The sequence below is a fragment of the Tuber melanosporum genome (assembly GCF_000151645.1).
Source record: "Tuber melanosporum whole genome shotgun sequence assembly, scaffold_24, strain Mel28".
Classification (NCBI taxonomy): domain Eukaryota; kingdom Fungi; phylum Ascomycota; class Pezizomycetes; order Pezizales; family Tuberaceae; genus Tuber; species Tuber melanosporum.
The window spans coordinates 450,782-463,879 of NW_003298908.1; the positions used below are offsets into that span (position 1 = coordinate 450,782).

A 13,098-nucleotide genomic window follows, 5' to 3' on the forward strand; every position below is an offset into this window, starting at 1 on the left:
TGGACGGGGGCCAATGGATTGCTCGAGCCGTGGGCCGCATTGCGCGCACAATCACATGGCTATAGCTATACCCGCGGCCGCCACTTAGGAAGATCTTTTATTTTGCTCTGCTCCGTTCCAGCTTATTGCACCTCGCTCACCCGGGGGGCAAGGCAGGACAAGAAGTGGGGGAGGGGGGGCATTCACGTTCGGGTCGCTTGCTTACTTCCCCCCTCGCTCGCTTGGTCTCATGCGTAACATATGCGCCATAGTCCCTGTGTCCACGTCCCGGGGCCCGGCCAGTATGCTAGGAACACAAAGAGAAACTTCCAGGAGATGAAGTAGAGTGTCCAGGTGCGAGGAAAGGAAAGAAGATCTGGGTCCCGATCTGCCAAGAGGAGAGCCCGCCAAGAGCGTTATTGAACAGAAATGTATTTTGAAAGGTAAGTCTTGCACGGCATTCGTGATGCTCGAGATTAAGATATGAGCAACCATTGGGGGCCAAAATTCCCGGAGGCGCTACGGGCTGATTTAGTAGCGGTCCTATGAGATTGGGGTCCGTTGGTATTGGAATAAAACAAAGTCCGGTGTTTCTTTTGTTCAATATAATTCCTGCAGAGCAATTTTTAAACATAGGAGGAAAGATATTACTCTCACATGCCTGCAACCCTCTTTATATGCTTGCCAGCTTGTCCAGGTGAAGCAATCCGGAATTCGGAAACCCCCACAGATAGGCCAGTTTCATTCTAGGCTAGAAGTGTTTTTCGTCTCGTCTTTCGGCCCAGATTTTGTGATTAAAATTTCACCTCCTATGATACCTATTAGGACCAACAATACAAACCTATCAAGCCCTAACCATGCGGGAGGCTAGTCACGAGTACCGTTTACCACACTCAGTAGATGGTTGGTGTACCACCGCAGGATTTCCAGGGGGGCGACCTGGCTTCCTTTGCCCCTCCGGAAATCCCCTTGGAGAAAGGCATAGCCGGTTCCTTAACACTTTTTAGAGCCCAATTCCCTCCCGACCCGAGTTTTCCGTGAGCTCATTGTTCAAGATCGAGCCTGTGCCCATGGACCATGTACAGGTACGTCGAAATGGAAACGCAGGGCAAACATTGCTGCTTGGGTAAAATAGGTTTCGTCGGTCCATAAAATAATACTCGAGCATTCGAGTAAAGTGCAATAGTAAAAATACCACGGATATTTCTATCGTTTTGTGGCCGATGTTGAAGGCAGAAAATTGTATGTTACACCGAGTGATAACGTGAGATTCGCGAGTACCTAATAGGAAGCTGGTATTGAAACGCATTCGAACGCGAGAAAAGAGGGGAAAAGAAAGAAAGAAAACAAGCCGGACTAAGTGGCAAATAAGCATAGATTTGGACATTCAACACCATTCCTGGTCATTTCCTCCTTTATTTTTTTAGGGATGAACACCCGGCATACGACATGCTGTGCGATGCTAATCCCTAACGTCACCACACTGGCCGTTTCTGCGGGACAACTTGTTCGGGACCTTTCACCCATGGCCAGCGTGGATATTTCCATATTTCTAAAGGACCTGCTTGAGGTAGGCTCCAGAGCTCGAATAGCTTCAAAAATTCCCAATTCTATTTCAGGGGCCGTCCCCCCATCAGTCTTAGAGTTTCTGCTCTGCAAACACTCACGCTGGCAGTGCCGTGGCCTTTTTAATAAAACATCTTCAGATCCAGTCTAAATCCCTCGCCAGAGGGGAACACGACCCGCACCCGCCGATACCCCAGAATCCGTTGGGTCCTTTCTTTGGATATCGAAACGAAAGAGCAGGGAGGACTATCTTGGTCAGTCACCAGCGTGACATACTAGCCTTTCTAGTACCGGGAGTACAGAAGGTAGTTCTAGCTAGCAGTACCATATCTTGGAGAGGGTCCGCGAAGGTTCAGATTGACTTTCTTTTCAAGGTTCGAGAGGTCCGTTCAATAATGGTCACGTGATGGGTCAGGGATGAGGACAAGAGCTGACCGAATCATGGCAGGCATCATAGGATAACAGTCTCGTCCATCTGAGGATAAATGTTACGATCTTTTCTGATTTCGGCTGCTTGACATGTCCGGAGTTGGTATTATGGACTCGTTTGTTATGCCTCATATGCCCGCAGAGTTGTTGAAGTTGATTCTAGAAGAGGTAAAGTCAAAAATACGGAGCAGGAGTACCTTGTTTATCATTCACTCCCTGACTTCAGTTGCGCAAAATCTCTGACTCAATTCTCCCATTTCCTTTCCGCATTTTTTTATCCTGCAGCTCTACGTTATTTCCCCGTCTTCTATCGCCACCTGCCGTCTGGTCTCAAAAGCCTTTTGCGAGCTCACAACCCCCATCCTGTTCCGCACCATCACCCTTCGTGCCGAGACGACGCTGGGGACTTCCGATAATCTCCCCAGCCATGTCTATTTTATTCTCCAGGGGGATGGCACTCTGGGGCTTCCCGACGGAGTGTTGCCAGACGTTGCGGACATGGTTCGAGATCATACCGAACGCGCCAAAAGACGGGCAGGGAATAAAGCAATTGCTTTGACCGAACACCTTCTTGAGCCCACAAATGATGCCAAGGATCCAAGCCCAAAAGCATCCATGGTGCGGGAGCTCATCGTGCATAACGACAAGCCCCGATCTGGGCAAGGCATATTCACCGAACAGGACTATGTCAATGAAACTCGAGATGTTTTTTCAGCGATCGCTCGTCTGTTCGAAAAAACAACTTCTCTGTGGGTACTGCGCTGGCATTCGTATGATACCCCAACAAGAGAGACTATTGATACCCTGGCGAAAAAATGTCCAAATTTGAAAGAGACTCACATCTCGAGGCCTATAAAGTGTTTCCCCTGGTTTCAAACTGTCAGTGTTCCATCGCCCCCAGAATTATTTGCACCTATTCTTCACACCTTGAAATCTTTCCGATGCAGTCTTCCCGAGGGAAGTATTGATATTCTGCACCATATTCTTGAAAACTGTAAGACCCTCGAGGCCCTTGGGATAGCCTTTGAACCCACAGATTCCTTAAGTATCATCACTCCTCGGGGGAAGCCCTGGAACTTGAGATTGAAATCATTGGAACTAGTCACAGTGGGATTCTTGACTGGCAGCGCTGGCGCTGCCACTCGGTTTTGCAGTTCCTTTGACCTCAGCGGGCTGGAAAGGCTCCGGTTCGATAGGTGCAATGATATACCCACTCTTCTGGAGGCGCTCTCCGCTTCTGCTGGTATTGAAAACCTGAAGCACCTTTCAATTTGGACGCTTGCTGGACAAACCGATATGCCCCAGATTATGTCCTTTATCAGCCAACTTGGCCAATCCCATCCCACAGGAGGATTGGAGTCATTGGAGCTTGCAGACCTCGGTGCTAAAATAGACCTCAAAGCAATCGGAAAAAATAAGAGGTTGACGGTGCTCAGGGTGGCCGAGTGGGATGCATTCATTGGCCCTCTCACACCCAGCCATATTGGAGGAGATCAAATCGTTGGGCCGACAAGAGGGCGATTGTTAAACGCAAAAGATATTGAAAATCTAGGGAGAAATTGCAAGGATATATCAGAATTATGGGTGGATGTCGCTCGCGGAGCAAAGCTGGTATGTTCACTTGCCCACCTACGCTTGTGCGGCAAATTTACGCCCTATTTGGTCCCAAGTTAATCAATACTTCTTTCTCCTCCTAGGATGAGTTAATTATCAGTTCTTTTGGCTCTTTACCTGTATTAAAAAAGCTTGGGTTGTGTTCCCAACCACCATGGAAGCCCCTGGAATCGTTGGGCATCCGAGAACAAAGACCTGTGGGAGCTGAGGAAGAAATTATGAGGTTGGATCAACAAGCAATTCTCGGGATTGCACAACTTGTCCATCTGCATGGCGCAACCAATCTAAGAGAGATTGAAGTCCAGGTATGTTGATAGGGAGTCATAGCCACCACAACCTTATCCCCTACCCTGTCTGCGTTGCGTGTGTCGGTTTCACAGTGTTTTGCGATGCCGGTATACCGGCGCCTGAGTCATCATTTGTTGACCACCTTCGGTCCAAAACAGTATGGATGTCGCAGCAAACCGGCGGAACCACAGCAGCGCCCGTGTTCAACTCTGGATGGTGGAGGCAGGGCGGTGTGGCGGATCCGAAGGGGGGAGGACGGCCTTCAGGTGGACTTGCTCAGAGCGGACCGGCTAGTGAATAGATACGGTGTACCAATAGCCTATATTTTTGAAGGATGGAGTTAGGCGTTGGTAGCGGCTCGCAAGGTGGTGTCTTATGTCATGGGTTGGTTGTTTTCTTTCTTTCTGCTCCAAGTTTCAGGATATCCTTCCCCTACCAATAGCCCTTACTTTATTCCTAAGAAATCCTGCATTTTCTCTGCATCCCCCCTTCCTCCGTGAACATGTCACCTGATCATCCTTTGTCAGGTGTTTCGCGCGGCTCAGTATTCTGTAGCACCAAAAAACAGCTTTTCTGTTATCATACCTCAAGTCTCCCAAATCGGGTCAATCATGAAACTTGTGACTGAGATGAGTTATCAGGGCGAGAGTGAATCTGCATGCTCCTTCTGAGGGAACAGTTCTTGGGCTTTATACCCCTCTCTAAATTTATGCTTTCTCACAAGCTTAAGGTCCTACAAAACCGTGCCGCACTTGCCACTCAACGGGTATGCACCCGGACGCAGCCGGCGCCTGGGAGACACTCTATTATGTTATTTAGCTCGCTTATCGAGCCTTGGATGAAATGTAAATATCCTTGGTGAGATGCTTCCGGCGCTGGCCCGAAGTACCGAATGAATTCCGGCGTATAAAGATTGGGCTTCAGTTGTTACCCCTGTTCGTGATTAAGAACCCCCTTGAAACGCTGACATTTTGCGCCCAGGTGCAATGAACATTAGAACGAGTGCCGATCGCCCCCCTCCCAAAAAAAAAAAAAAAATACAGGTATGATATGATAACCTTAAATCAATCAATCACCGCGGCGATTAAACAAGCCTTCGGCGCTAAAAAAGTCTCAACCCCCGTAAGCACCTATTCATCACGGACGGGCGGACTTTGCATCTCCATGGATTATCACTCGTCTCGGTGGTCCCATTCGTCTCCACAGAAAAGTTGTGGGTGGGTGGGGGAATTTTATTTGGGAGAGACGTATGATAACAGTATGATAGATAGACCGGATCCGGTCTTTAGGTGTGTGGCGAGACCCTGTAGACTATGTTTTAAAAAAATGAACCCCTTCCTCCTCATCGGGTAAAAACGGATTCCTAGAAGCAACTCTTTCCTGACAAAAAAAAAAAAAAGAAGAGGGCCCTTCTGTCCGGTCCCTCTCGGCCGAGGACTAAAACCGGTGGCGAGTGATAGCGAATGATACTGTTAGGCGGTAGGAGTTTCTTTGATGATTAGAAGCAGAAAGTTGTTTTGGGAGGGGGGGTCTTTATACATCATACTTGAGTATATATCCCGCAGCCACACTCACACAAGTCGGTGAGGGATGACTGGTCTTCACGCCCCACGTATGACACTGTATGATAATATTATCATATGATAGTAATTTATCATTGGACACCCGCACCCCGGGAGAGATCGGAGGGGTATAGACATATCATTCCAGAAAACTCCAAAAAACCAAGTTTTTTCTTTTCTTTTTTTCTTCTTCTTTTCCCCATGTGGTTCACCCTCATTTATTAACTACGATCTTTTAAAATCTCCGTTATATTATACGAAAGAAACGGGGTGTGTGTCTCTCGCTGACGTTATGGTGCACACCGGAAATCGTATAGATATGATAGATAGATCAGCAGAGAAGAGGAGTTGCTTCTCATTTTTATTTTTTCTTCCAAGAAATGACCTCCCCCCCACATATATATGCCGGTAAGGTATAAGTTATTTGCAAATTCCCGTACACGCTGCCTAACTCAAGCTCTACGATATGATCCCCCACAGTCATCGCTCTCTGTTAGATAGGCCAAGGAAGTTTATTTAACTTAAAGGGGAGCAACTCCACAGGAAGGAAGTCGAAATGGAAAAGGAAGAACCTCCCAATTACGATATGATATTCCGACTGCTAAAAGTTCGGAATCCGAGTTTTCGTTCTCTGCCCCTAAACGTTGTATTAGAGGGGTATGACAGCACCGAGAGCCCAGTGGGTATAGTAGCACCCACCAGCATTAGTATCGCCAGACGGTTCCCTCTGTATACACCCCATCACTTCTAATTTCTTGCAGAAAGAGGTTAGCTTGTCGACTACCTATCATGACGCTGTCTTTCAGTACCGACACTCCCGGCGCCGGGGGGCAATTGGGTCCTCTATCGTACGGCCGCTCGCCCAGTATGATACCGCTAATGCCTTTCTCCGTGCGCTTCTGCATATCATATCATATCGTACCCGGACACCACGATCCCAGCTGGCGCTCAGGAATCACAACCCATCACTCGTAAATAAATTCTGTGGGGTCATAGGAGAATCTGATATGATAGATCGTGTCTTATCTCCGCGAGATCCCGTCGCAGTGAGAATATCGTAGCCGGTCTGCAAGTCTTCCCCGGCTCAGATTTTGCTTACTTGCAGTGCGTGTATACAGTATTATCCCACAGGACGGTAGGATAAGAAATCTCAAGACTACTTGTACAAGATCACAACTAAAAACCGATCCCACCTTAAATTTTTTTTTACAAGCACCGAGTCGTGGAATTCTGACCTTGCTCGGCATTCCTCTTATCCTCTTGATCTAGTACAGCAGTGGCGTTTCGGGGTTGGTTAATCACTGCGTTGGAGGAGTGCCTAAGTGCACATCCAACGATGCCCTCAAAAATAAAACAAATGGAAGTGGGATACTTTTTACACTAAGCTACACTACAAGAACCCTTATGATACATACATACACAACACCCAAACAATTACGATGCCATTCCATACGAAGCAAACAAACCGTGGTATGCATATCATACTGTACACTCGGACAAGAATTCAAGAAAAGACACAGAAGGCGAACCACAAAATTGCCAAAAACGCCCCTATGCAATGCAATGCAATCCCGCCTAAACCTCACAAATCTGCAGGTAGTTCTCTTTGGAATCCGTGTCGTGATCTGCGGGGCAGAACACGGCAAGGAGTTTGTCCACGACGAACTTCATCCTCTCGGAGTTTACAGTGGCATTGGAAATGCCATCGTTTCTCTATTATAGTGGATCAGCGCACATACATACGGATTAAAGACGTTTAGAAGAGGGGGAGGGCCTACAAGAGCGAAAATCGCCGCCTTAACCGTGTGATGATAAATATTCTTGTACTCTTCCTTCTCTCTCTTCTCCTCGCTCTCATCCAACACCGGGGTCATCATCGCTGCCGTGGTCGGCATAACGGATTTGCTCCTATAATCCCTAATCCCGCACGCCTTCATTCTCGCCACCACCACCTTCGCAAGTACATCCCTATTCCTCCCTTCAACATCGCTAACCTCCCGTTTCACCACGGAGCCAAAGTAATCACTGCCCTCCCTCTTGATAGCGGTGGACGGCCGACTTTCCGTCCCTTCGCGCTTGAATGCTGATAGGGGTCCGAGTACCACTCCTGGTGTCCCACCACCCGAAGACCTTCGGAGCTTCAATCCAATGGGAGAAGGCGAGCGTTCGTTCTTGATTCCCGCGCTGCGGGGCTCGAGGGACGGTATGCGGTTAAGCGCCCTCGAGCCCAGGAGCGTCAGTGGGGGAGGGGCTCGGGCGGATTGCTGTCGGGCTTTGGCGCGCTTGCGTTTTTCGACTATGCTGTCTATGACGTCTGCTCCGCGCTTCTTGCTGGACGTTGACGGGTTGATGACGTCTTGCGGGTTTGGCGCTATGAAGGAAGCGGCGTCCTCTCGGATCGCGAAGGTTTTCTCCTGCTTGATCTTTGGGGGGAATGTTGGGAAGGCATGGTTAGAAGATAAAGGTAGAGCGTGGACGGTCACTATTTTTTGGAGGTTGGAGGGGGGGGTGACGGTGGTTAGGGCGGAGCTTTGATCTTCGAGTGGAGGGGAGGAGTGCGGTGGTGTTGCGGCGTCCAACTCTAGAGCTGAAGGTTGGCTGATGGCTCCGTAGATTGCTAATTCGGTGATTTGCCAATCCCCTGGAGTGCGCTCTGATGGGTTAGACACGCTCACTAGGAGCGCTACGCGGGATTGCTCGGCGCATGATGAGGAGGTCGAGAGCGGGAGTTTGGAAAGAAACAATTGACGGAAGTAGAGCTCTGTTGTTGGAGATGTAGTCGTCAATTCTAATGAAGGACCCGCAGCAAGGAAGAGTGGGATTCGGGTCGGATCGATCAGGGATATTAACGACAGGGTCGATGAGGAGATACTCTTTGTCAGGTGACTGATCACCGATGGGGGAGGGGTAGATGTTGAGGGTGTAGATAGTCGAAGGCCTGGCAAGGACGTTAGATTTTGGCAGGGTATTTTATACTGGGAGAATCGAGGGCACCTTCAAGTGGTGGAGTGGTGGAATCGAGAGAGATACTCCCGGTCCAGATGTCCATTCTGAAGACTTTCGCGTAAAGTGTTTATAATACAGATAGTTGGGAGGAGGACTGGTACATGGGGATTGTGAGAGGATCGAGTAAAAATGAAGAATGCGGTAATAACGATGCGCTGATTTTGGTACTCGTGAACAGTTGGCACTGTACGAGTACTTGTAGTGGGTTTAGGGAAGGGAGGATGACATTGGGGAGGGGGTGGTGGTTGCGAAGGAGAGGGGAGGGCTGGTAAATGCTAGAGGGCGCGTTTTCGCGTTGTTCCCTAAAACGGTAATTCCATAAACGCAACGAGGGCGCGAGTCTAGACCCCACGGTTAGGACACCCCAAGTTTTATCTTCTGGACCCAGGTTAGGACATAAGACGAGCCGGTAATCCCTATGATACATTAACTTATGCTTGTAATTCACCTCGGCTCCAATTTAGAGTTAATATCATAAGCTGGGCATGGAGGCGTCGAAATTTCGAGTTGAGATATAAGTTAAAAACAGCGAAACAGAGCACTAAATTAGTTTTGGATTACATTTCCGTCAAGCGTTGGCCCTCATACATGTATATTCTATACTCGAGTACACAACGAAATACCAAAGATCAGGATCCTAACTACTAAGCGGAACATGATAAAAGGATCAGCTCCCGCTGAAAATAATGTTTCACGATCCCTATTCCTTTGGAGTATCCGCTCCTAAACTAGCGCCCAGAAACTCCTCCAATTCTTCACTAACAATCTTCAATCGATCCTTAACCTGCTCAATCCCTTCAGCGCCGACAACAATTCTCCCGGGAGGATTCTCCAATGCTGCGATGTGCATGACTATTGAGACAGTCTCTTCCAGCACTTCCTTCGGCGGCGGCACAGCCTTCACAATTCTAGAAAGCGACTCAAAGGTTGTGTAGCCCTCTTCCTGGGTGGGGGTCAGATGGATGCGTGAGGAGAGCACGCTGCCGGTACATTATTAGCAAAATTGAATGCAGTTGATGTTGGGAGGGCAAGTCGGGAGGGTAGGGGAGAAATACTTGACCTCAAGCGGAGGCTGCACAATGGTAACCTTGATATTAAACGGGGCGATCTCGTACGCAAGTGCCTTTACATGCCATCAGGTTAACTCCCTCCTATCCCCAGTCCACCGCTACGATGTGTTGAGAGAAATGAGACCGTACATCACTAAACCCCTCAACCGCATGATCCCCAGCACACCTAACGGACAGCCCAGGCGTCCCCATATGTCCCGTGAGACCCGTGACATTCACAATATGCCCACCCCTCTGCCTCCTCAAAAACGGCACAGCAGAGCGCATCATATTCACAGGACCAAAATAGGCCACTTCGAACTGTGCCAAAATGTGGGTATGCGGCAACTCCTCCAAAGTCCCAATATACGCTACCACACCACCGCATCAGCACCCCGCAATTCCCCGAGAGAGAAGAGAGAGGGGGGTGGCGGGGTAGGGGATAAATTACAGCGAGAAGAGCAATTCAAAACAACATCCACCCTCTGGAAAGTCTGCACCGTTTCCGCGAGTGCGCTCTGGCAGAGCGCGATATTCCTGGTGTCCAGTTCGAGCACGGCGAACCTGTCGCCGCCGCTCAACTTTAGCTCTCGTATGGGTCCATCGTTGGCGTGGATTTCCTCGCGCGTGCAGCCTGCTGCGACGGATTCTCCGGCTTGGAGCGCGGCGAGCGCAATTGCGTGCCCGAGGGGGTTCGAGCCGGAGGTTATCAGCCAGACTCGAGGGGGCCGGGGTGGTTCGGGCTGCGGGGGAGGGTCGGACATTAGCTGTGGATAGGTGAGCCTCTGGGTTAGGGGTTAATTAGCAGGACGGCGAATATCGTAGTCGGTCGTGAGGGGAATCGGGGATGACGTCAGCAGACCTAAGTGCAAGGTGAGTTGTTTCAGTCACCAAGGAGCACTCGGTTTCTTACTAGGGGGGTGTGGGATTGGATAATCGCTAAAGTGAATTCGTGCTATGATATGATACCCAACTCGAAATCCCGGCGTATCATAACCCCCTGAACTAGATTATCATAATTTAAGCCACATGTCACCCGGAGTACTCTTCAGTTCTACACTTGTCAAAGATGAAGGCGCATGCAGCCACGCACGGGTATCGGGGGCTAAAATGTTTAGTAACCGAGAGTGATAAATCTATTGTCAGGGTGGACGAACAGCTACTCACGGATTGGGTTTCTGATGTCTTCATTATTCCTGACGGCCCGATTCTGAGCACTCAATCCCCCAATAACACAAATCACCTACCGTCTTTCCCTTTTGCGCATGTAACAACCAATAATTTACCCTCTCTCCTTTGACTTCCGCTACAAGTGGCATAGGTGGTCTGTATTTGGGTCTGCTACACCATTGGGAACAGTAAAATCTCTAATTAACGCCTCGGACTGGGGCTATGTTTTGTGGAAAGCGTCTCGGTGTTTCAAACTTTCACCAGATTGGTCCTTCAAGTTGGTTACTGTCACGGGAATATTACTGCGAGTGGTAGCAAGCGGGTAGGTGCATTTGCTGATAAAGGAGAGTAGGTTCTGAACAAGCTAACTTCTGTGCTCAATCATTTGCTCGCCTATATAACATCATACTGGTAAACCCTGCTTTATTATATACAACCTCTCTCATAGCTCATCCACACAAGCCGAAAGTCTCCGAGTGATACCTCATGACCGCCCGCGAGCATGTTCTCTCACTTGCCAACACAAAACTTCTCGAAAACGACCCCGAGGACCTCTTCCACATCGCCACTACCTTCCCCTATCCCAGTAATTTGTGCAAGACACCCCGCAGCAAAGCGGAGCTCCTCCGCTGCGACGACCATGTCAGTCTCACAGTCCTCCCCCGCGATCCTGTCCAGGAAGGCGTCCAGATAGGATATACATTCTTCCAGGAGCCTGCGTTGACGATCTGTTGCTCCGATTGCATCTCCGAGAGAGGAGGATGCGTCACTGTCTATTTCTGCGGTAGTGATTTGCGTAAAGATTTGGGTTAGGGTTCTTAGGAGGGGTTGAATGCCATCGGAAGGGGAGGGGTGCGTGCATGTTATCCCGTGGATGTGGGTGTGCTGGAGGGCTGGGAAATGTGGGGTTATTTGGTTGAGGAAGCGCTCCGGGAGTGTTTGGCCTGTTGGGAGGTGGAGAAGGTCGGTCTTGTTTACCGCGATGAGGACTGGTTTACACTGGTCTTGTGCCTCGCGGAGGACTTCAAGGACTTCGTCGGGTATGGGTAGGTACGGAGTGTTGTTGCCGTTATTGTCGTTCCTGGTTTCGATTGATAGGACAGCGATGACGACGTGGCTGTCCTGAACCCTCTTTTTTGCTCTCCACATGCCCTCCTTCTCGATTTCCCCTGCGAGCTCTGCCTTCCGAAGGCCAGCCGTGTCCGCCAGCAGAGCCATGTACCCGCCAATGTCTACCGACAAGTCGACCACATCCCTAGTCGTTCCCGCCTCTCCAGAAACGATCGCAGCCTCCCTCCCTACAACCCTATTCAGTAGTGAACTCTTCCCGGCGTTCGGAGCACCAATAAGTGCAAGGCTTATCCCACCGCGTAGCAACTCCCCGCGAACAGCATTATCCACATGCAGCTGCAGCATGGGCTTCAGCTCCTGGACGAGGGAAACAACGTTGGAGCACATTTCCGCGGGGGCAGTGTCGAACTGCTGGTCCTCCGAGAAGTCGATTATAGCCTCCAACTCGCCTCTGGCCGAGAGCAGCATTCGCCGCCATTGCTCATATTTACGGCTTAGGCCTGAGGTGGTAGCTTGAACAGAGAGTTTGCGCTGCTGCTCGGTTTCTGCCGAGAGAGTGTCTCCCAGTGCTTCTATCTGTGGTAGCGAGAGCCGGTTGTTGGTGAATGCCCTGCGGGTGAACTCTCCAGGACCCGCTGGACGGATGGAAAGCTGGGGTGTGGATAGCGTTGAGATGGAGAAGAGGACTGCACGGATTATGGCGGGGCCCCCGTGAAGGTGGAGTTCTAGCACATCTTCGCCTGTGTGCGAATTCGGTGCTGGAAAGAAGAGCACCAAAGCGCCTGGGTCGAGGACTTCTTTGGGAGAATTGGGGCGGTACAGTGTCCTCAGAGTAGCCTTGCGTGGGGTAGGAAGTGGGCGGGAGGGACAGAGGGATGAGTAGACCTGGAGGCATGAGCCCGCCGATCAGTCAGTGAAGAACAGACATAAAATCATGAAAGCAAAAACCGAGTGATAGCAAAGAATGGGTAGTTTCATCCAACATTCAAACAAGCCGGCCCCGAAACCCTAACCACAGCGATAGCCGCCCTCCCAGATGCCGTTGCGAGGGCGTATATGGTATTCCCGATTTCCCCTTGCTCAACCCCGTGAGTGTGCATTCCCCTTGCATCCTCCCCCTTCGCCCGTGTTTGTAAGAGCTGCCTCTTGGGGTGTATCAGATGACGGCCCCGTGAAGTGCCCAACCCCCGTCGGTAAGTTGTGGTCGTCGGGTCTCGGACTCGCCACCGCCGTTGCGCCCACCGCCATATCTGACCACTATGAGCATAGGAATAGTTGGCGGGACCTCCTCCGACACCCAAGATTCTATTGCTGCTGCTGCTCCTTCCGAGAGCTTTCGAGGTGATGGTTGACAATTGCCGCAT

At 50.1% G+C, this 13,098-nt stretch overlaps 3 protein-coding genes; 1 reads left to right on the forward strand and 2 right to left on the reverse strand.

The window, feature by feature from the left end:
- Positions 1-2,472: 2,472 nt before the first annotated feature.
- Positions 2,473-4,914, forward strand: GSTUM_00006090001 (uncharacterized protein; the record flags this gene model as incomplete). XM_002838241.2 has 4 exons in its annotated part: positions 2,473-3,585; positions 3,672-3,893; positions 4,035-4,721; positions 4,858-4,914. 3 exons carry the CDS (start codon positions 2,473-2,475, stop codon positions 4,218-4,220), a joined length of 1,521 nt encoding a protein of 506 aa, XP_002838287.1. The 3' UTR covers positions 4,221-4,721; positions 4,858-4,914.
- A 2,551-nt stretch (positions 4,915-7,465) lies between these two features.
- Positions 7,466-10,281, reverse strand: GSTUM_00006091001 (uncharacterized protein). XM_002838242.2 has 5 exons: positions 9,945-10,281; positions 9,644-9,864; positions 9,500-9,567; positions 8,433-9,424; positions 7,466-8,376 (listed from the first exon to the last, which is right to left on the reverse strand). Exons 1-4 carry the CDS (start codon positions 10,255-10,257, stop codon positions 9,145-9,147), a joined length of 882 nt encoding a protein of 293 aa, XP_002838288.1. The 5' UTR covers positions 10,258-10,281; the 3' UTR covers positions 7,466-8,376; positions 8,433-9,144.
- Positions 10,282-11,173: 892 nt separating this feature from the next.
- GSTUM_00006092001 (uncharacterized protein) lies at positions 11,174-13,098 on the reverse strand (the record flags this gene model as incomplete). The annotated part of the gene is made up of 2 exons (XM_002838243.1): positions 11,174-12,619; positions 12,718-13,098. 2 exons carry the CDS (start codon positions 13,096-13,098, stop codon positions 11,174-11,176), a joined length of 1,827 nt encoding a protein of 608 aa, XP_002838289.1.